This window comes from Alternaria incomplexa, assembly GCF_024043165.1.
Source record: "Alternaria incomplexa strain BMP 0042 chromosome Unknown scaffold_5, whole genome shotgun sequence".
Lineage (NCBI taxonomy): Eukaryota > Fungi > Ascomycota > Dothideomycetes > Pleosporales > Pleosporaceae > Alternaria > Alternaria incomplexa.
The window spans coordinates 905,961-928,242 of NW_026249854.1; the positions used below are offsets into that span (position 1 = coordinate 905,961).

The 22,282-nt window shown below is 52.8% G+C and overlaps 8 protein-coding genes across 8 annotated transcripts; 4 read left to right on the forward strand and 4 right to left on the reverse strand.

Moving 5' to 3' along the window:
• Window positions 1–715: 715 nt before the first annotated feature.
• J4E90_004226 (uncharacterized protein) lies at window positions 716–1,996 on the forward strand (the record flags this gene model as incomplete). Its single annotated transcript, XM_051433791.1, has 4 exons — window positions 716–885; window positions 939–963; window positions 1,013–1,265; window positions 1,314–1,996. The coding sequence occupies 4 exons, from the start codon at window positions 716–718 to the stop codon at window positions 1,994–1,996; spliced, it is 1,131 nt and encodes a 376-aa protein (XP_051292309.1).
• Window positions 1,997–2,437: 441 nt separating this feature from the next.
• On the forward strand, window positions 2,438–5,103 carry J4E90_004227 (uncharacterized protein; the record flags this gene model as incomplete). The annotated part of the gene is made up of 5 exons (XM_051433792.1): window positions 2,438–3,169; window positions 3,218–3,496; window positions 3,546–3,661; window positions 3,708–4,490; window positions 4,545–5,103. 5 exons carry the CDS (start codon window positions 2,438–2,440, stop codon window positions 5,101–5,103), a joined length of 2,469 nt encoding a protein of 822 aa, XP_051292310.1.
• Window positions 5,104–5,242: 139 nt separating this feature from the next.
• Window positions 5,243–5,892, reverse strand: J4E90_004228 (uncharacterized protein; the record flags this gene model as incomplete). The annotated part of the gene is made up of 2 exons (XM_051433793.1): window positions 5,243–5,799; window positions 5,850–5,892. 2 exons carry the CDS (start codon window positions 5,890–5,892, stop codon window positions 5,243–5,245), a joined length of 600 nt encoding a protein of 199 aa, XP_051292311.1.
• A 266-nt stretch (window positions 5,893–6,158) lies between these two features.
• Window positions 6,159–8,687, forward strand: J4E90_004229 (uncharacterized protein; the record flags this gene model as incomplete). The annotated part of the gene is made up of 1 exon (XM_051433794.1): window positions 6,159–8,687. One exon carries the CDS (start codon window positions 6,159–6,161, stop codon window positions 8,685–8,687), a length of 2,529 nt encoding a protein of 842 aa, XP_051292312.1.
• Window positions 8,688–11,819: 3,132 nt separating this feature from the next.
• On the forward strand, window positions 11,820–14,414 carry J4E90_004230 (uncharacterized protein; the record flags this gene model as incomplete). The annotated part of the gene is made up of 3 exons (XM_051433795.1): window positions 11,820–12,105; window positions 12,155–12,856; window positions 12,904–14,414. The coding sequence occupies 3 exons, from the start codon at window positions 11,820–11,822 to the stop codon at window positions 14,412–14,414; spliced, it is 2,499 nt and encodes an 832-aa protein (XP_051292313.1).
• A 687-nt stretch (window positions 14,415–15,101) lies between these two features.
• J4E90_004231 (uncharacterized protein) lies at window positions 15,102–16,085 on the reverse strand (the record flags this gene model as incomplete). Its single annotated transcript, XM_051433796.1, has 1 exon — window positions 15,102–16,085. One exon carries the CDS (start codon window positions 16,083–16,085, stop codon window positions 15,102–15,104), a length of 984 nt encoding a protein of 327 aa, XP_051292314.1.
• Window positions 16,086–16,810: 725 nt separating this feature from the next.
• J4E90_004232 (uncharacterized protein) lies at window positions 16,811–18,256 on the reverse strand (the record flags this gene model as incomplete). Its single annotated transcript, XM_051433797.1, has 3 exons — window positions 16,811–16,978; window positions 17,037–17,808; window positions 17,883–18,256. 3 exons carry the CDS (start codon window positions 18,254–18,256, stop codon window positions 16,811–16,813), a joined length of 1,314 nt encoding a protein of 437 aa, XP_051292315.1.
• Window positions 18,257–18,856: 600 nt separating this feature from the next.
• J4E90_004233 (uncharacterized protein) lies at window positions 18,857–22,056 on the reverse strand (the record flags this gene model as incomplete). The annotated part of the gene is made up of 6 exons (XM_051433798.1): window positions 18,857–19,087; window positions 19,138–19,695; window positions 19,748–21,151; window positions 21,204–21,512; window positions 21,570–21,799; window positions 21,852–22,056. The coding sequence occupies 6 exons, from the start codon at window positions 22,054–22,056 to the stop codon at window positions 18,857–18,859; spliced, it is 2,937 nt and encodes a 978-aa protein (XP_051292316.1).
• Window positions 22,057–22,282: the final 226 nt, after the last annotated feature.

The following is a 22,282-nucleotide window of genomic DNA, read 5'->3' on the forward strand; positions in this document are numbered from 1 at the left end:
GTCCTCGGCTCAATATTGACTGCTTCGATACCCAGTCTCGCATCACCATGTCATTGCACTCCAGCTGGTGTGGGTAGAGCTGAACTGTTTTGTGGTGGATTTCATCATTCTACTCTTGAAGCACTAGACCCACATTACGATGTCGGAATATTGAGAAAATTGCAACCTCGTACGCGACACAGGCCTGCTTCACGCGATCATGGATCCTTGGGATGGCAGTTTAGTGTCTATTTGTAGTCCATCAGTTGCCAGACTGGGCCTCACCGTCTAATCTGTAGTAAAGCCACTACAGCAGGGCCTGCATGGAAGCCTTCGTCTTTTCTAGGATGATTGCGCGGTCCGTTGGTCTCAAGGCGATCATCATAAGCATTGCATCACCGATAGTCTCTGGTGCCACTATTGATTGCGTTGCATTGGTATTCATATACAAGCAAGAAGTGCTCCTGAATCACCTTGAACAATCTCGACCCATTTCTTTATCTTCTTTTGTCTAATAGCCTCACATCTACAGATACAATCGAACACACATACACACGGCTCTGATCTGCTTACTTACCTATACATTTTCGTCACCAAGACTAAACCTCGAATCCCAAGACGAAAAAGAGCTTCCGATAGCCGTCCAACTTTGATCCTTCAAAGTCCGGGTACCCGCCTATACCTGCAGGGTGTTCTGACGTGCAGCAAGCTAGGCTGTAGCTGACGACGACCGAAAATGAGCCGACACTACTTCAACCCGCCTGGTCACGACACCACTTTCTCTACACCGCTGCAAGCCATGTACTGGAACGGAGTCTACTATCCTAACTGGCGCATCTATCGCGACCAGCCACCCGTGTCGCTGAACTACGATGTCATCTCGCACGTTTTCTATGCGTTTGCCTGGTACGCTAAGTGCTGGATAGAGTTACTGGGTGATAAGGCTAATACGGTCACAGGGTGAAAGATGATGGAACTGTCTACGTAAGTATGTCAGATGTACAAAAGTCTCACCGACTGACTCGCGTTGTAGCTGAGCGATGAATGGGCGGATGCTCAAATCGAGGTTCCAGGCACTGACGACATTCCTGCAACGAAGGGCTGCCTGAACTCTTTTGCTCTATTGAAGCGAAAGTACACCAGACTACGGGTTGTACTGTCTGTCGGTGGAGGCGGAAAAGGCAGTGAGCCTTTTGCAGGTGTAGCTCGTGACCCTGCATGCCGTGAGCGTTTCGCTCAGTCGTCGTTGGCATTGGTACAGCAGTTCGGAATCGATGGAATCGATAGTCAGTACCCCAAACCAAGTTGAAGAGCCTCTACTAATCAGACAATAGTCGACTGGGAGCATCCTTCAGATGCCAGTCAAGGTCAGGATTACATCGCTCTTCTGGCTGTACTTCGTCAGTACTTGCCAGCCCCTCAGTACACTCTCTCTTCGGCACTTCCAGCGGGTGAATGGGCCCTTCAACACATCAACCTGGCACATGCTTCGCACTATCTGGACATGATCAACCTTATGGCTTACGACTACTCTGGACCGTGGGTCAGCAAGTGCGGACATCAGGCTCAACTATTCACACCACACATTCCGCACAGTCCCGAGGCCGCAATATCCTGCCATTCAGCTGTCTCCTACATGATGCAGCGAGGTGTCCCAAGACACAAGATTGTCATGGGTGTGCCAGCATATGGCCGCAGTTTCACCGGAACCCGTGGTATTGGCCACTCGTTCTCCGGGCAGGCAGGAGAGGAGGGTACATTCGAGTATCGAGATCTACCACGCCCGGGTGCGGAAGAGCACGTTGATGAGCAGTTGGGCGCAGCCTACTGCATTGGTGGTGACGGAGGTCTAGTCACATACGATACCCCGCACACAGTCAGGATGAAGGCCAACTACGTGCGTCAAAACGGACTAGGTGGACTCTTCTATTGGACCGGTACAGGGGATGCAAGCTCGCTCACGCAGAAAGACCGCAGTTTAGTATACAACGGGTTCTTGGGTCTATTCCCGCAGTAGCGCCTGGGTTGCCGTAGTAAGCCCCACATATCAAACTCAAGTGGGATTCAAATGTATTCATAGACTCTGATGTGTATGAGCGTTGAGTTTGTACTCTGTATATGTTCAAAGGCGATGTTACCACACGTCAGGGTGCTCTAGCGCGATGAGCTCGGACCTCGGAGTACGGGACCCTGGATTGAGGACGCGTGGGATATTGGCCTGTGAAGCATGGGGGACGTCAGGCAATTGCCAATAATACCGAACTGTGCGTACTGCATCCTAGATAGATAGGATATCTCTCGTCTTAATTTGCACCCTGGCCGTGCCTGCCTTGCCGCTGCGACGACTGCAACCGTGTACCGCGAGCGCATGCCATTGACGCGGACGCCCGCCGAACCACATGCCTGCGCCCTCCACCTCGCTGGAATCTAGTACGCAGTCCCAGTAACACCCACAAGCATGGATTCCGCGCTGACGCTCAATGCAGCTTCATACGACCCCATCGATCACCTGAACGCCATCTTTTCCCACCCCGCCGCGCTCTCGTCCGTTTCTGCCACGTCGGATGCCCTCCGCAGTTACCAGCATGACCTCGACGAAGACATCGCAGGCGTTGTCGCCTCACAGTCCACTGCCGATGCCGACAGCGTGCAGCGCATCCAGGCCGCCAAAGCAGAGCTGGCTGACCTATTCAAGAAGATCGAGAGCGTCCGAGAGCGGGCCATGCAGACGGAGCAGACCATCACCGAGATGACTGCAGACATAAAGCGCTTGGATAGCACCAAGAAGAACCTGACGCTCTCCATGACAGCGTTGAAGCGCCTTCAGATGCTGACGACGGCATACGAGCAACTACGGAGCCTCAGCAAGTCGCGGCAATATCGCGAATGCGCACAGCTTCTACAGGCTGTGATACAGCTCGTGGCACACTTCAAGAGCTATCGCTCGATAGACCAGATCGCAACGCTGAGTCGCAACGTGGCAGATGTGCAGGGCGAATTGCTGGAACAGGTCTGCGAGGACTTCGAAGTGACATTCGCCAAGGGCGAAACCGCCCAACGGAAAGGAATGCTGGCGGAAGCATGTCTGGTCATTGATGCGCTTGGAGAGCACGCTCGTACACGGCTTATCAATTGGTATTGCAATACGCAGCTTCGCGAGTACCGCCAAGTCTTCCGGGGCAATGATGAGGTGGGACACTTGAACTATCTCATGGTAACACGATGCTAACAACAACAGGCTGGATCCTTAGACAATATTGGGCGAAGATACAGCTGGTTCAACCGGATGATGAAAACATATGATGTCGAACACGCTTCCATCTTCCCAGCCTACTGGAGAGTAAACGAGATGCTGGCCAACTCGTTCTGCGAAGGAACCCGCGAAGACTTCAAGTCTATATTACAAAAGGCTGTGCGGAGAGGCGACGGGCAGAGTCTGGACGTCGAACTACTTCTTTCGTGCTTACAGGAGACGCTGGACTTCGAACACAGCTTGGAAAGGCGGTTCTCCAACGAGGTTCGTGAAGACAGTCTATCACATTGTAATACGTACTCATTCCCCGCAGTCTCGTTCTTCCTTGGATACAGTCGCCTCTAAGGACGATCGGCCGCATGGCTTTAGTCAGGCCATCTCCGAGGCCTTTGAACCCTACATGAGCCTCTGGGTCGAGTCTCAAGACAAGTAGGCTACACATATGCACCTGTCGAGAACAAAGCTGACTTTGTAGGCAACTTGCCAATTTAATGCCAAAGTATCGGCAACAACCCCTGCGCAATCCAGAAGAGGATTTTTCGCATCAAGCTGTAATACCCTCATCGACAGAATTGTTCCAATTCTATCGTATGACGTTGGCGCAGTGCGCCAAACTCTCGACTGGAACGAGGCTACAGGAGCTATCTATGACTTTTGCCAAGTACCTGGACCAGTACGGTCAGCAAGTGCTGTATTACTTCCTTAGTGAGAAAGCAGGACCACAAGGACCATCTGTCGAAGACGCCATCCTCATTCTCAACACTGCAGACTATTGTTACATGACCTGCAACCAACTGGAAGAGAAAATAAGAGGTCGCATAGATGAAGAGTTCAAGGAAAAGGTCGATTTGCAGAGCCAGGCCGACGCCTTCATGGGTATCGCTAGTGCGACAGTCCGAATGCTTGTCCGGAAAGTAGAAATCGCGTGCGAGCCTAGCTGGAGGGAGATGCGCAACACGCCTTGGGCAAAGCTCGAGAGCGTAGGCGATCAAAGTTCCTACGTGGGAGAACTTCTGCGTAACGTGAAGGAGAGATCTGGAGAAATCCTGAAGTATCTTCACAAGCAGCAATATGCGCGAGCTTTCAGCGATAACCTTGTCGACTTGATGGCATCCACATACATTGCGAACATAGTGCAGTGCAAGCCAATCTCTGAAGTTGGTGCGGAGCAGATGCTGCTAGACTCGTACGTGCTGAAGAAAGGCTTCACAGAGCTACCCACGCTCAACGAGGAGCCTGGTACAGCACCACCAGCAAGGTATGTTCTGAGTCGCTCCTGTTTGGCGCAACGTACAGTTAACTCAATTATCAGCTTCATCAAACGCGTAAACCAGTCAATGTCTAAGATCGACCCTCTCCTCAAAACACTCCAGGTCCGCCCCTCGCCACCAGAGGCACTCGTACAAGCCTACCTCATCCACATTGCCGACAAATCGGACACCAACTTCAAAAAGATCATGGATCTCAAGGGCATCCGCAAGGCTGAGCAAACCCAGCTCCTCGACCTCTTCTCTGCCTTCCGCGCATCGCCCAATCATGAAAACCTCGTGCAGAGCTCGCCTTTCCTTACTCCACTGCAAATCCAGACGGGAGGTAGCGTTGGTAGTGCGGCGGGAAGTGTAATGGGTACGATGGGCACACCAAGTCTTGGTGGAGGCAGGTTTGACGCAACCGGCCTGGGCAACATGCTCGTCAATGCAGCCAGAGATGGTGTTGACCGATTCGGTAGTCCTGCGCCGGGTCAGCAGCAGCAGGCTGGAGGTGCTGATGGAGGCGCGAATTTGGAAAGTAATCTGAAGAATATTGGCAAGTTCTTCAGGAGAGATGTCGGCGGGTTTAGAGGGTTTGGACGGAGTGAGGATGGACGATAGATATGCTTAGAAGACGCGCCCGCTATTGCATATCGATAGAGACTCGAGGCAGCAATATAATAACATGAAAAGAAGATGTATTCTAACATCGATGGGTATCAAAATCCGTATCCCACACCATATCCATAACTTGGCGTCTTCAAGACACAAACAATGATTCCCCATCATCATGTTCGTCTTCCCTATCAGGTTCCCTCATGTAGACATCGTTACTTCCGATCAGCCCTTCACCATCGCTTATCACCATGGCCTCTCTCCGTCTCCTCCTTACATCCCTCTGCGAACCACTCCCCATTCCAGGCTGAACGACATCCCACCTGAACCTGTTGTTGGGTAAGAACGCATCATCCCTCCAGACACCCATGTCGCCCAGCAAATTGAAGGCCAACTGGGCGCGATGCAGTACTTCTCCGTCTGCACAATACAGGTCTTTGATGAGCAGGTCTTTGGCGGACTTGGAGGCGTAGAAGCGTGTACATAGGATCTTTGTCGCGGAGGCTCGGATATCGTTGTTGTGACTTGTCGCCAGTGTCAAGAGGGAGCTTGTCTTGATGGCATCTTCTTGGTGGGTGGGCGGTCCGGAGGGGATGGCGCGGCGCTGCTGGGGGATGTTTTGGGGGTCTCGGATCTCGGTGAGGGTGCGGATGTGGTTGAGGCCGTGGGAGACTTGCTGGACGGCTATGAAGGTGAAGACGCCTGGGAGATGGTTAGCGGGGCTGATAGGTTGGTGGAAGAGGGAGTTGTACCGAGGCCGAGCCAGAGCCAGTGGTCGGGGATGTTGGATGCCATCGTGAGGGATCGTTGGTCATGACGTGAGGCCTATGGCGGCGAGGCTGGAAGCATGATGCGGTCGTGGAGGCAGTTGCGCGCGGGCAGTCATCGCTCGTCGCGTGTGAAAGTGGGGCGCAGCTCACAGGTGGCGCTAGACCGGGATCACCATGCCCGAAGTTTTGGCTCTCGAAATAATTTCAGGTTGACCATCTCGTGTCGCCCACGAGCCTCTCAACGCCGAATTCTCTATCGGAAGGTCTTCAGGCTTTCGGATACCCGCAACGATGCCGCCCTCCCAGCTGAAGCGGCTAAAGGCCTCCCTGCGCGAACAGGGCATCACCGGCCCGCAAAAGTCGAAGAAGCAGAAGAAGTCGCAATCCAAAAACGCCGACCACCACGAACGGAAAGCCTCTGCGCTCGCCTCGATTCGCGAATCTTTCAATCCCTTCGAGTTCAAGCACCTTGCGCGCCCTCACAAGCATGAGTACGTCTCTGCGCAGGCTGAGAATGCCCCCAAGAAGATCCTCGGCCGGCCTGGCGTTACGAAGAGCGCGGGCGAAGAGGCACGAAGGAAGTCGCTGCTTCCGGAGATGCATCGCAAGAACAAAGTCGGAGGCATCTTGGATAGGCGAATAGGCGAGGATGACCCGACAATGAGCTTGGAGGATCGTGAAATGGCGCGCTTCGAGAGGGAACAGCAGCGCAAAAGAGGTGGCAATGTCTTCGACCTTGAGGACGATGCCGACGAGGTGGAGCTTACCCACGGCGGACAGTCTCTTCGTTTTGACGATGAGATTGGTGAGGAAGACTACGATGCGGCTAGCATTGCTGGCTCAAGCGACGGCGAAGATGGCTTCTTGAAGAAGAAGAGGCGGAGAGACGATGACGATGACGATGAAGACGGCGAGGTCGACGGCGAAGCGGCTGCAGACCAGCCAGAGCGAAAGAAGAGCAAGGCAGAGGTCATGAAGGAAGTCGTGGCCAAGTCAAAGCAGCACAAATACGAGCGTCAGGCACAAAAAGAGGACGATGATGAGCTGCGCGACGAACTCGACAAGGACCTCAACGACGTTCTGTCTGCCCTGCGAGGACACATCAACAAGAAGCCCGAGCCCGAGAAGCCAAAAGACCCCCAAGTCAACGAGTTTGGCATGAACGCCGACCGCGCTGCGCTCCTCGCTGGAACCACACAACAAGACAAGGACAGAGAATACGACAAGCGCGTGCGCTTGTTGATGCAAGATGAGCGAGCAAAGCCAACTGAGCGGACAAAGACGGAAGAGGAGAAGGCCAAGGAAGAGGCTGACCGCTTGAAAGAGCTCGAACAGAAGCGGTTGAAGAGGATGCGAGGAGAGCCAGTCAGCGACGACGACGAGCCACGCAAGAATGGTGTCGAGGAGCCAGAGGAGGATGAAGATGAAGATGAAGACGACCTTGCCGATGATGCTGCTGAGTTTGGTCTGAAATTACCAGGCCAACTGAGACCAGAAGGCGTTGAAGATGAGGACGACTTCATCATGGACGACGATCTTGTGGCTACCGACTCGGAAGCAGACATGTCTGACGATGAGTCTGACGCTGGCTCTGCGATTGACGACACCATGGCCATGGATGAAGAGGATGCAGACTTCTTGAAGCACGTCATGCCAGAGCGGAAAGAGCAGCCCAAGGCTGTGAACGGCGTGCTTACACTCGCTGCCGAGCCTTCGTCAAAATTGGCCTTTACATACGCGTGCCCGCGGTCTCACGAAGAGCTGCTGAAGGTTTTCAAGGACGTTGCTCCCAACGATACCTCTACTGTCATTCAGCGGATACGTGCGCTCTACCACGCTGGACTGCATCAAGACAACAAGCACAAACTTGCCGACTTCGCATGCGCACTCGTTGATCACGTCTCCTACCTATCGAATCAGACGCCCGCTGCGTCGTTGGCTGTCATCGAAGCCATCATCCGTCATATTCACTCCATGACGCGGTCGTACCCAGTTCAGATTGCTACCAAGATCCGACAACACTTGAAGCAGCTTCAGGTATCGAATGACCCAACCCCAGGTGATCTGGCTCTCCTTGCCGCTATTGGATCCATCTTCCCCACTTCTGACCACTTCCACCAAGTCGTTACTCCCGCCATCACTATCATGGCTCGCTGGATGGGACTTACCTCACCTGCTTCTACTAAAGATGTTGCAACCGGTGCATTCATCGGTGCGCTATGTCTCCAATATCAAAGGCTATCAAAGCGATACATCCCCGAGTTCATCCGCTACACCGGACTGTCCCTCAAATCAGAGCATGCCACACCAACTCTCCTGGCCGCCCACAGCAAGAACGTCATCACAGCCGCCGAACTCTGGAGCGCCTCAACCGCCTTCATCGAGATCTTCACCCCACTACTCGCCCCCCTCAAATCCGCCAACCAAACCTCCACCCACCAAAACCTCCTCGCCCGCCTCTCCCTCGCGCGCTCAAAACGGCGACCACTCCTCCTGCACCACCACCGCCCCCTCCCCATCAAATCCAGCATTCCCAAATTCGAAGAATCCTTCGATCCCAACCGCCACTACGACCCAGACAAGGAGCGCTCGGAAGCTAAGAAGCTGCAGAAGGAGTACAAGCGCGAGAGGAAAGGTGCGCTCAGGGAGCTGCGCAAGGATGCCAACTTCATTGCGAGAGAGACGCTCAAGGAGAAGAAGGAGAAGGATAAGGCGTATGAGACGAAGTATAGGAGGCTTGTGGCGGAGATTCAGGGTGAGGAGGGGAGGGAGAAGAACGCTTATGATCGGGCGAAGAAGGCTAGGAAGAGTGGTAGATAGGTGGTTTTGTTGTGGAGGACCAGATCGGTGGAGTTGCAATGCATCTGTTATGGCGTTGACGAGTCGATTGTTTTGTTGCGGTAATGGAATGGTACCGAGCATTGCACGTGTCTGCTACCGTTTCGTGCACGGGATGTTTATATGGCCAGTACAAAATGAAGTCACCTTGACGTTAGTCCCTGAGCGCACAATCACGTTTCACTGGAATCACAACGCACACGTTCTTGAACTAGCACCGCTACTCAATCGGGTTACCGCTATATTTACCTGCGAGCCTCCGTCGTCCACTATTGCTCACTGTTTTGGACCGCACACCCTCAAGTTATATAAACCATAGCCATGGCCTACGTCCCAACAAAGTCCGAGGCCGCCGCATCCACGTGCGAACCAATGTATGTTTTCGAGTACACCCCCGTCACCTCACCAACCCAAACTGACATCACCAGAACCCTCCGAAATCAACGCGAATCCCCACTCCTCCGCCTTCCAGCCGAGCTTCGCAATCAGATATACGCCTACGTACTAGGCGACCATGAAATCTGTACAGAAAGTCTTCCCTGGGGCTATCCCACGCCCGGCCATCATCACATCCAGCTGTCCTCCCACAACAATGGTATATGGACAAGACCACACCACTTCCTCGCGCTCACAGCCACTTCGCGACAATTGCGCTCTGAGACAGAGTTTCTACCCTTCAGGTTGAACTGTTTTCAGGCGCACCACAGCCGCAGCTTCCAACATTTCCTTGGGATTCTCTCACATCGACAACGCAACGCTATTCGTATCATCCGACTGATAAAGGTGGATTATTACCATACTCCTAGGCGTACCAGGTCGGCAGCAGCGTTTTTGCTCAAATGTCGGCATAGTCTTAATGGCCTTGAGAAACTTATTGATGAGCGCATGGACGAGGGTGATGGTCTACGTGTTGAGGTGCCGGTGATAGGAGGGCCCTAGTAGAGAAGATGGTGGGGTTAAGTCTGCGGGTTAGAGATGAGCGTTGGTAGGACGAAGTTGTTTCAGGACGAGAAATGAAGTTGGAGACGAGAGTCGTGTGATTGTTATTTGCCAAATCAAGCTTTTGGTTCGTGTAGCATGATGATCTGTATACTTTGGAGTACAGAGTTCAATTATGAATGGATAAGAGGCCTGTAGATTAAATAACCAAATCGCTTCGCCGCAGGTGGCTTGATATGCTATACTAATATCAAATCTTTCACGTCTTTAGATATGCTATGTCGTAGACTCCAGGCTAGTAGAAATTGAACAACTACAACTGTCTAGTGGCTTCATTGCATGAGTGTGGGGAGACCCTGAAAACTCTTAGAAGGATCGCCATGAGCTATCTCTTGTGATAGACGTTGTGCGCCGTAGATTTATATGACAGTGGGTTTCGAGCGGGCACATCTCTCGGCTTACGGCATGACGACATCGGCCTAGGTCGGACAGGCGGGTTGACCCGAATTGACGACTCAGTACTGGGCGTTCTGGGTGGAGGCATCGTGTCGTGGAAAGTAATTGAGGTGGGCAAGCGGTGGAAACCGAGTACGTAGAACTGAGGGTCAGCCAAGAAGGAAGTCGGAAAGCGCTGACGCCGAACGCGCGAGACTAGCTTGATGTGGTCGCAGCACCTCTTGGAGTAACGCATCCATATCTTTGAGGTGTGCATCTCAATCAGAGCGGCATAGCTCGCCGCCCACTCATGGAAATCTAGAGCAGAGCTATCGTGAAAACCCATCAACTGTGTTTTGCTGAGTTTTGAGCATGGACAAAAGCGGTATGCACTTTTTGTATCCAGCCTTCCTAAAAGAACGTACACCCCATATTTAAATGGCGGCTGCTCGCTTAGTAAGGACCTGTTTTCCCCACGTGCGGGCTGGCATCCTGCAAAGAACCTTAATTGCACCCACAGACATCTTTTTCACGACAAACAGCGCCGGTTCTATCACGGGCTTATCGTGGTAGGCTGAGAGAAATGCCCTGGATTGGATGCAAGTCCCCGTCGAGGATCCAAGTGCCGTCTCAACGTACCCGCACAGCCGGCTTTCCCCAGAGCATGACGTCAGATGCTATTTCGCGACATCACGACTGCGCTCAACCAAGAGCCTCGGAGTTCTGAAAATGCCGCCTCTTACCATTGGAGGATCTTTCGATGCAGAGTTAATTTGTCGCACACGCTGTAGGTATGCGTCAGGCTAGCTGCTGTGCTCAGCGTGGTTGCTCAAGACAAACACATGATGTAGCCGAACGTCAGCAGGGAACACAATTACGAATACTCAGAAGGATCTGGTGTGCCAATTGTGCCACACCTCAACCGTTTTCCAAGCTCACTTGGCGGACTCGCACACCGAAGTCGACATCTTTCCTCCCGAGCACGCAATTCCGGCCTTGAATCTCTATTGGACACTAGTGCGAACCGTCAGCGACCATCACATCCTTCGCGCCCCATCCCTGTCGCCGCACCCGCACACCCTTGCAAGCTCGACCCATCTGGCATCAGATTGTTGCCGGTACCGCGGCGAAAAGCGTCACAGTCGCTAATAATCACTTAGATCTGATCGGCATATCAGGGCATTATGTCACTTGTCAGATCCCTTCACTCGGGCTTTGCTTGGAAATACTTCCTACCCATCTCATCCTCTCTATCATGACAGTGGCCTTATTGCCTCGACATTCCCCCGACTGCGCATAGACTACTAGCGTACATCAACACCAATTCCGATCCAGTAACGGAAGCGATCACGCAATTTCTCGTCATATCAAGCAATCCCGAGGCGTCGTAAAGGCTTCGGTCCTTCCCACATCCAGGGCACTCAAGCTTCCCAAGCTACCTTGACTTCGAAACTCACAGGCCGATCCTGCAGCCCAGACCGGCACAGCACCACCGTCATTCGTCCCAGAGAGACCGCGTGCGATTCACTCCAAGCCACCAATTGCTTGCGCTGTGCTTGTTCACACCCGCCCGTTCGGTGGACTGCATAGATAAGCTTTCGGACGTCCGTCAGCTCTTGTCCTTGCTTCTAAGGCTTATTCGGTCTTGTCAAACTTAGTACTGGATTTCAGGCACGTGGCATTCCAGTGCTGATCCAGTGCATCTTCGTTCGAGCGCGTTGGAGACCTCTCATCGCAATAATGGCTTCTACAGCCAGTAAAGTTGGCGAAGGCCTAGCAAAAGTGTTCGGCATCGACTTGCACTACCGGAATGAAACTGGCTCGGAACGCATAACTCGAGGCGAAAGCGTCTTCACCATCGACTCCGCAGACACCTATGTTGAGGAAGAACCTACCGCGAAAGAATGGATCAAGGACACTCTTCCCAGTGGTCACGAGCTGAGAGAGTACTGCGCCAGCCTGTTTCCGTTCCTTTCCTGGATAGGCCGATACAACGTACAATGGTTGATCGGAGATCTTGTTGCTGGTATGTCACTCTCTAATAGCAGTATTGCATGGCTATTAACATCCGTTAGGTATAACTGTGGGCGCTGTTGTAGTCCCTCAGGGTATGGCCTATGCGAAGCTCGCTGAGCTTCCTGTCGAATTCGGACTGTACTCTTCCTTCATGGGTGTACTCATCTACTGGTTCTTCGCTACCTCGAAGGACATCACCATTGGACCCGTTGCCGTTCTATCCACAGTCACGGGCGGTGTCGTACTGTCTGCAGAAGAGAAACTTGCTGGCCAAGACATCTCACGAGACATGATCGCGTCCGCCTTGGCCATCATTGCCGGATCAATCGTTCTCTTCTTGGGTCTTGTCCGCATGGGTTGGATTGTGGACCTCATCTCACTGCCTGCTATCTCGGCTTTCATGACCGGCTCTGCCCTCAGTATCGCTGCTGGGCAGTTCCCTGCCATGATGGGCATCACGGGATTCTCGACTAGGGACCCCACGTACAAAGTGGTCATCAACTCGCTGAAGTACCTTGGACGAACCGACCTCAACGCATCATTCGGCCTGACCTGCCTGTTCCTCCTGTATGCGATCCGTTTCACCTGCGGTCAGCTAGCGAAGCGCTTCCCTACCCGCGCCAAGTTGTTCTTCTTCATCAACACTCTGCGAACAGTGTTCGTCATTCTGCTGTATATCCTATTCAGCTATCTGGCAAACCGAGAGCACAGGGCCAACGGAACCAAACCGATTATCAAAACCCTTGGAACTGTTCCACGAGGTAAGATGTTTCCTGAACTTGGTCAAACTCATTACTTACATTTCCAGGCTTCCAACACGCGCGCGTGCCCAAGATTACGATCCCCATCATCAAGTCCTTCGCAACCGAACTCCCATCGACAGTCATCGTCCTCCTCATCGAGCACATCTCCATCGCCAAGTCTTTCGGACGTGTGAACAACTACGTTATCAACCCATCGCAAGAACTCGTAGCCATTGGTGTCTCCAACTGCCTCGGCCCCTTCCTGGGAGCATACCCCGCGACTGGTTCTTTCTCACGTACTGCCATCAAGTCAAAGGCTGGTGTTCGCACGCCTTTTGCAGGTGTCATTACGGCTGCCGTAGTGCTACTGGCCATCTACGCGCTGCCAGCTATGTTTTGGTACATTCCCAACGCAGCGCTATCGGCAGTCATCATCCACGCAGTGCTGGACTTGATTACCCCACCAAACACTGTATACCAATTCTGGAGGATCTCACCGCTTGAAGTCATCATCTTCTTCGTTGGTGTTCTCGTTACCGTCTTCTCCAGCATCGAGAATGGCATCTTCGTCACGGTGTCAGTGTCCGCAGGCATGTTTGCTTTCCGCCTCTTCAAGGCCAAGGGCCGCTTCATGGGTAGGGCCAAGATTCACTCCGTCATTGGCGACCATCTGCTGGACCCAACCGAAGAAGACAAGATGTCGCCGCCTGGTGTTCGGCAAAAGCCCTCGGAGGGAGAGCACTCTGTCCGTGAAGTCTTCCTACCCATCGATCACAAAGACGGATCCAACCCAAGCATTCAGCTGGAAGACCCTTACCCAGGTATCTTCATCTACCGATTCAGCGAAGGCTTCAACTACCCCAACGCAAATCACTACCTCGACCAGCTCACCGACATTATCTTCGCGAAGACGCGCCGTACAAACCGAGCCACCTACAACAGACCGGGAGACCGCCCATGGAACGACCCTGGCCCTCGCCGTGGCAAGGATACCCAAATTGCCGATGACCGACCCACGCTCAAGGCTATCATCCTCGATTTCTCCTCAGTTAACAATGTCGACCTTACTTCAATTCAGAACCTGATCGACGTAAGAAACCAGCTCGACAAGTATGCGGCTCCAGACACCGTCGACTGGCACTTCTGCAACATCAACAACCGCTGGACCAAGCGCTCGCTCGCCGCCGCCGGCTTCGGCTACTACACTCCTGAGATGCCCGATAGCGGCATCACCCACCGCTGGAAACCGATTTTCAGCGTCGCCGAAATCGGCGGCTCCGACTCTGCTGCCGCGGAAGCAGAAGCACGCGAGAACCTCCTCGCACAACGCACATTATCCCAAGTACGAAGTCGCGACATTGAGGCTGCGCATCCCGACTCCGGCGATAGCTCCGAGACGGGTAGCATCACCAAGCAGCTGGAGCACAGCAAGGCGTATGGACATGCCGATGCGCAGGATGCTCGGCATAGGGGCCGGATAGCGGTTGTTCAAGGGCTGAACAGGCCGCTGTTCCATGTTGATGTTACGGCTGCGCTTAACAGTGCGTTGGCTAATGCGCAGAGGAAGAGTCATTGACCAGGGTGTTGTGGCCTTTGCGTTGTGGTAATAAGAACTCGTTTTCTTTCAGTACATACTATGTAGAGATGATATCTATTTGCGCTCGGCTGTTTGCCTTGAGTGTTTCTTTTCCTGCTCAAAGACTAGTCTTACGATCTGCATTTGTGATGACGTGAGCGTGCGATGTCGCTCTTGCTGGTAACTGACGTGAGATGGTTCGTTAGGCGGCCACTGCTTCCTTTCTAGACTGATCACGATGGCAAAGGTGGTATATGGTGATTGGCCATGTTTTTGAGATTGTCATTCTTTCTATCCGATACTCGTGCTCGTGCTCCTACTTTCCTACGCGTGGGTATATGTACCGCGTCATGCCCCAAACACAAAACATCAACGCCATGCTATGCTCTGTCCAGAATCAGTTTTGCCTCGCCCTCATACAGTGAAAGAAAAGCCCTGCTCCTCGTGATGACAGCCAGATGCTGCCCCCAAGATGTCTGCGCCTGCTTGAAAGTCCCGCTCTCTTTGCGCAGACGTCCATGTTATCCAAAAGTGTGCTGCCTGAGTTGTGATGTTGTAAAGGTAGCAGCAATACCGATTCCTAGCTCTTCGTTGTTCCATGTCTGGTGTCGTACAGATGACACCAAATTCGTTTCCATCCAATCTCATGCGAACTTTCATCGCTGTGGACTCGCAAACGATCAACGTCTAGTTGTACGCTTCAGCCGGTAGAGACTCGCGACTCTGTGCGAATAGAGCACCAGCTTGCTCGATATTCCACTGTCCAGCTTCCAGGCACTGAATAGCGTAGTCGCGCTTAAGATTGGTTTCGCGCTGAACGTAGAGAATCATTTCTTCCTTCCTCTGCTGCTCCGGGTCGACAATTGCAGGTGCAGGTGTTGGTGTGGTAGCAGCCGGTATTTGCTGTGCGTTTGCTGCGTTGTTGTTTGCCGCCGCGTCAGGACGGACCTGATTGCCATTTAAGATTTTGAGTTTGGGGAACCACGAGACGATTTCGTCTTGCCAGTTCGGGTTGGGAAACGGGTCGACGATGAGGTGTTCGACGTTTCTGAAGCGGCCTTTCCACGGCTTTAAGGTGTCCAGCGTCGCGAAAGCGTTGTTGCTTAGATCCAGGTTTTGGATGTGGCGGAAGTGGTTGCAGAGTTGGTAGACGGCGTGTGTGTTTTGGAGGTTGTTGCCCGCAAGTGTGACGCTGTGGATTGCTGCTTCTTTCGCTTCTTGCGTCTCGAGAATGGCGTCGCAAACAATCATGAGGGCGGGAAAGAACTTCTTCTGTGCGCCTTCCGATGCGAACATGCCGGATTGGAGAATTTCTTGGTCGCCGGCGATAGTTGATAAGTTCAACAGCTTGTTGGTTGCATCGTAGCGTCGTCCCAGGAAGCCTTCCATCAGCGGATATGATGGATTTGCCTTAAGTCTTTCCAGGGTTTCTTTGTCGATCGCCGGCTCTCGTGAGCGATTGTCTGTACGATTGTCGTGCTGAAAGTGGTTTTGGCCTCCCCTGAATCCTCGTCCCCGTCCTCGTCCCCTGCCTCGTCCGCGTGAGGACTCGCCATCGACCATCATCTGATCGTCGTCATGGTTTTGTGGTGTGAATGAGACACTCCAGTTCCCGCGCCCTCGACCGCGACCACGTCCTCGCCCACCTCTTGGTTGATCGTTCATGTTCATTGGAGTATGTTGGTTGTGTGTTAGAAGTGGAAGAGATCTATCAAGCAAGACTGAGCAGATGGGATTGTCTATAAAGTCGGAAGGTCTGTGCGTCGCCAAGCCACAGTTTTCCAGTTCGTCCCATTGTCATTGGCCAAATCCTATGGAACCTTCGACGTCGACCAAGTTCACTGCTATTGTGCTCTTGCTCTCACCTATTGTTTCATGCTCTTTAGTCATGCCTGTTTATTGAAAATCGTTATCTGAGTGCGAACAATACGGTGCTCTCGTGCTGACTCCTCGGGTTGCAATCAGGCAGCAAGGCAGCCATTTTGATGACAGCCCAAGGAAATTGATCCCGTCAGCCAGCAAAGCTCTCTCCTGCCAACCCAGAGTGCGAGCTCAGGACCTTTGAGGCTCTAGTTGCACAATGCTCTCTATACCTACCAAAAGACCAAGTTTTTGAAACCCAGGAACGTCAGTATAATTGAACACAGGAAAGCAATACAAGTCATCCAGTAGTCGACTGAGACCAACAGTAAAGTAAGTGTGCGTTTCATAGATTTCCGATCTAAATGATACAAGCCTTGTTCGAAGGACAATCTCTATCTCCCACCACCCATACCACTCTCCCAGACTTGTAGGCATAAGTCTAGTCTTTCCGTTGATGTCCCGTGACGCCAAAAACTCCACACATGAACGCGCGTAAATGCAACAATGAGATGACCTTCAGCAACGATGGTCTTCTAGTTTGAGTGGATCTTCTTGATCCGGTTCACACCCTCGTACAATGCGCGGTCCACGGCCGCAGCGACAGTAAGAGTACCACCAATCACGGCGCAGAGACCGACGAGGAAGCCAGAGAAGGACTTTTCACGAGCTTCGCGGTTGATGACCTTCATGGGTGAAATATCCTGTTGCAGCCATTAGTAACCATACCATGCAACAAGGAGTTGGTACTTGGGAACTTACATAAGAAAAGAAAACACCGGGGATACCACCCCGAGCGTGGATCCTCTCCTTGTGGCCCTCCTTTTCATCAGAACCACCCTGCAGACTCCTATGATGGCTGGTCACAGAGTACTGATGCGTCTCAATGCTGCCCTTGTATGAAGCATCAATGGTCGCGCCAAGGAGCTCATCGTGTTTTGCGGGACGAGGAAGCTCCTTCTCCCAGCCGAGTGGCAAGTAAGCGGTCGACACGACCTTGATGAAGTACATGAAGTTGTAGGCCTTTTCGTCGGTATGCTGCTCGGTGTTGTCAAGAGGGTTGATGTGGTGGTTTGACCACCCACCAGCGCCAGAGCCTGCGTGCTTCCTCTGCATATCTTGGACAACGACATCGCTAAGCTGGGGGCCGAAGCGAAGCTGGTGAACCTTGTGGGTGAAGGTATGCGCGTACTCGTCTTTGAAGTAGTTCTCGAGATCGTGAACGTGCAGGTTGCCGTTGGAGAAAGATTTTCCAGGCGCAATATGAAAGTTACCGACAACCTTGTTGACGCGGATGCTACCCTCGAGACGGCATCCTTCCTGACGTTGCTGGTCGAGATGTTCGGCGTAGTGTTCGCGCTCGCATTGTTCGACTCCCTCTCCACGACCGAAAGACCAAGATATCGAGGCGTATGCGTCGCGGACTTCGTCGCAGGTATTGCAGCAGCCGGGCTTGATTGCGTTGGTGGGGGCAGGTGCGCCGTAACATTCGCCGCAGTAGTCGGGAGCAAGATGTGACGCTTCGTCCGCGTGCCTGAAACCGTCGTTAGCACTCTCTGCTGCTCCCCGTATATGCCTGCTTCCAAAAGCGACCCCATGTAGACTTACAGATCCAACGCCTTGATATCAATGACCTTGCTGCCCTCCTTCTCAGGGCTCAATCGCACCTTGTTGATGCCATGCGTGACACCCATCTGCAACTCTCCAGAAACATCCATGACATCGAGTGTTAGCAGCTCGCATGGTACCCGTGGGAACGTTACATTCAGGGCAATTTCCATGCGTTCGCCTCTGCCCTTATCAACCACCAATTCCGGTCGCACAGTCACTCTCCTGTAGTCGGCCCACTCGCCCCACGTTAACCAGAAGATAACCAACAAGCTGACTATGGTGACGATTCCACCAGATGTAGTGCGCACGCGCGCATCTTCGACCGTCTTGGTGAAGGCGTCGAGCCTCGTGAATCGCGATTTGGCGGGCATAACGGCGGGTTACCGCTGCAGGGTAGGCGTGATTGTAAGAAGTTGGTGTGAAGCCCTGAAGTAGAAGGCAATTGGGGTCGAGACCAGTGGGGTTGAGGGTGTAGCCGAACGTTGTCTCAAGACGTGGTCGTAGCTCGCGTCTTGAACAAGGACCGAGTTGACTTGAACTGCAGACGCAATTGGCGCTGCTTTTTGAAAGAGGTGAAAGCGAAGGAATGAATATCAGCACTGTCCGTGCAAAAGCCGCAGTATCATCGTACAGAGAAGAGAACTGGCAAGCAAGTCAACGCGTGGACGCGGCAACGTTTCGGCTGGACTAAAGGACAGCTATGCGACTGAACACTAGCTCCGAGCGCCGCACCACGCTAGCGTGCTTCGGGTAGGTGCGCATACCGAGCACGTGGAGCTGCAGCCCTGGAGTGGTTCACCAATACCAGGAGCCGTTTAATAAAAGGGGGAATTGAGAGTTGCAGTCAATTTGTACACAGAATTGAAGTAATTTTCATTAGGTCTTAGAGGCACGCAGAATGCTCCATCATACCGCTATTCAAAGGTGACCAGATTGGCGTTATGCCATCTGAGGGGCATATTATAAATAGCCTACGAAGCGAGAACGTTCCTGAGCATGCTGTTGAAACCATCACTGAGCTTGTATAGCTCCACGATAGGTGGCTTTTTCGGTTCGCCTGCCTTTCTCCGAAGCTTCTCAGCAGCGCGCGCTCGGCTCTTGCGCTCAGCCTCAATCGGGTCTGCGATATCTGTATCGTCCATGTCTTCCGAGTCGGTGGAGTCGCTGCCGTCATCATCGAGTTCAAGATCCTGGAGGTCCATCTGTATCTCGTTAGTGTATGGCCAATATGTTAGCAGAGAGGAAAACGAACCGCGTTCAGCCCAAAGTCGCTCGACTTGAAGCCGGCGATACCACCCATAAGCGGATCAGGGTCATCACCACCGCTCGCCATCTTTTGCCTTGTCTTGTCCGAATGCCACTTCTTCCTCGCCATTTGCCACTTGATCAGACTGTTGATCTCACGAATGGCCTTGTTCTTGTCGATCATATTTGAATCGATTCCACCCTGGAAGAGCGCATTCATATCAAGCTTACCGCCACTTCCAGGGCCGTGACGCAGGAAGTCCAAGATACCCTCTAGCCATCCCATGAGCTGGTCGAAGAGACCATTGTCATGCTTGTGCACCTCGTGAACGAACTTGTAGAAGTTATCCTCGTGGCGGGCGCACAGATCTATGAAGGCCTGCACGGTTTGATTGGGGTCTGCAGAAATTTCTTGCCGTTGACAAGCTTCGATGGTTTTGATAGTGTCATCGGCGAACATGGCGAAGTCGGTAATACTGTTGTAAACGTTTGCGGATTTGTATACACGGACAAGAGGTTCGTAGAAGATGGTGAACAAATCCCGGAAGAGCTGCAGCGTGGTCGGCTAGAAGTACGTCAGTCATTCATCTCTGAAATCGCCTTTCCGTCAAACTTACTTCTTCGATGATCTGGAGCATCATGAGCTTATCCCTCTGTCTGAGACACAGCTTCAAGTATTGCTTGAGGTGCGCGAAAAGCTCAGCGCCAGATCGCATCTCCTTCTCGACCTGACCGGTCGCGTTAGTAGCTGTGCTGACGGTGCTGCGGGTGCTAGCTCTTCTGCTGAGGCGGCTCGATCTCACATTTTCGACCGCGTTGTTCCATGCAACGTAGGCATTGAAAACCTTCTCCACTTGTTGCGAAGACAATTCTGGTTGGAAGAACTCGGAGCGCAGTATGGTCACGACGACATCGACGTTGTCGCGCGCAGCTTCTTGTCGAATCGCTTCCTTGACACCTTCATCCGCTTGTACGTATGCTTTGATCTTGTCGCAAAGAACATCATCCTTGATCCTCGTGGAACCAAGTGTGTCGATCGTCTTCTGTACAGAGTTGACACCGTCGTTGATAGCCATACCAAATATACGCTGAAGTAATGAACGAGCGCCGAACGGCTGTGCAAGGAACAGATCCAGAACCCCACTCATGACGGCTGCAGGGTTGGCTATCCTAATGACGTTCTTGAGGACACCGTAAGGAACGAGAGAATGTATGCGTTTCGCCTGTGCAAACAGCTCGGGGGAATTGTCCTCGGCTAGGAACAAATGGTAGATGGTAGCAGCCACTTCTATCCGTAGCCACTCTGCAAACTTTTGGTACTCTGGCTTCAGGTCTCGGATGGTGTTCTTGACCCTGACCTCTTGGAACAGGTGTGAGAGTCCATTGCTCTCTACAATTTCTCTCCTGAACTTCTCCATGTGGATGTCAAGCTCCGCTGCTCGCTTCCGCGCGACTTCGTAGAACTGCTTTTGTTCCTCGATGCGCTTCTTGTCCATCTCTTCTCGCCTCTGGATGTCTTCCATTTCTTCCTCATTGACCTCAATGGGATCGTGTGTCAGGAATTCAGCCATGGCACTTGACTGGGCGATTCGCTCGTTGTGTAGGAATGATCGGAGGAATGCGCGAAGAGAAACACGTTGTTCTTCCCTGTACAGCTTACGAGGAGCTTTGTACGCTGAAAAGTCCGCTGAGGCTCTCGGCGAACGTCTTCCTAGTGATGTCTGTGAGGCGTTCTTCTTATGTCCGCCGCCAAAGAGATAGCTACGCAAACCACCGCCACTGCTCTCAACAGGTTCAGGAGGGGGAGGTCCTTGGGTAGATCCTGACGAGATAGAGCTAATATCGTCGTCATCAGCACTTGATTGTAGGAGGCCATCTTTCGCATTCTTTCGAGGTAATGGAGCGAGCACTTTGCCGGGAAGTTCGAGACGTATGCGTTTGTGCAATTGAACGAAGTCTGCGTATCGGCGGCCAATGTAGAAGTCCTTGTCTCCGTCGTGCTTTACACGTATGAGGTACTCCTGCAAACGCATGATTAGGTTCTGTCTTCGGCCAAATTGTATGCCTACTTACCGCATGCGTGTGGTAGCGGAGATGTCTCTTCACCGATGTTGTTCTGACGCCTGCGACATTGACGTCCCAACCATTGATAGCGTGTCCGCTCGGTTCGTTCATTGTAAGTCCCTTTTCGTCTGCCTGTCGGTCCACGATCTCCATCTCGGCAAAGCGTATTCTTTCTTCGTAGCCTGACGCGGTGGGAATGCCAGAGACCATCATCAGCTCGACCAGCTTCTCGGCCTTGAGCGCTAGCTTTCTCCTCTTCGTTTCCTCCAGCCGATCTTCTGAGGATGAGATGTCCTTGCTCGCGAATGACTCTAGGAACTAGAACGGCACCTTTGTCAGTTCCCTCTCTACGCAGTATGACCTCATACAACGTACAACTTGTAACTTGTCCTGCCAGAACTCCTTCTCTTTGGCCTTGTCTAGGAAGGGAAAGTTCCGAACATGATTGACGAATATGTAGCGGAGGAGGGGCAGCTCTGAGTCTTCCGGTGCAACTTCGCCGGCATCTGAGCGAAAGGGTGCGCCAAAGCGTCGCAGCGCTGTAGGAGAGGAGAGTTCGGCGATTTCGTACTTTGTTTGCTGGGAGATGAGTTCGCGCTTGAGGTCTGCGCCATCGTTAGCTTCGCCACGGGCTATGGATGATGTTGTACGGCTTACAGTGCTCTTGTTTGCCTGTCAATATGGAGCCCTCTGGCGGCACCGACATGGTCGAGAACTTCGAGTAGGATGTGTCATTACGCTGGGGCACCGCCGGCCGCGCGGGCTCGCCAAAGTTCTGTACTGAGGGCTGAGGATTCATCGTGGTGGGCTCTGTGGCACCGTTGAGCTGGATGGCAGGCGGGGTGTCGAGGTTGGCGGGCATAGTTGGATTAATAGCAGCGTTAACGCGCGGGCTAGGGAGCCGCGATCCGAAAGAAGGAAGATAAGGTGTAGAAGGAGAAGGAATAGCGAAAAGCAGACTTTGGGGTCCCTGCAGATGACCGTCGACGCGTGTTGTATGACGCCTGACTAGCACCACGGAGTACCTGTGGCTGCAACTGAGGCTGGTGCACTGCGGAGATGCGGGCACGGCACAAAGGACAAGAGAT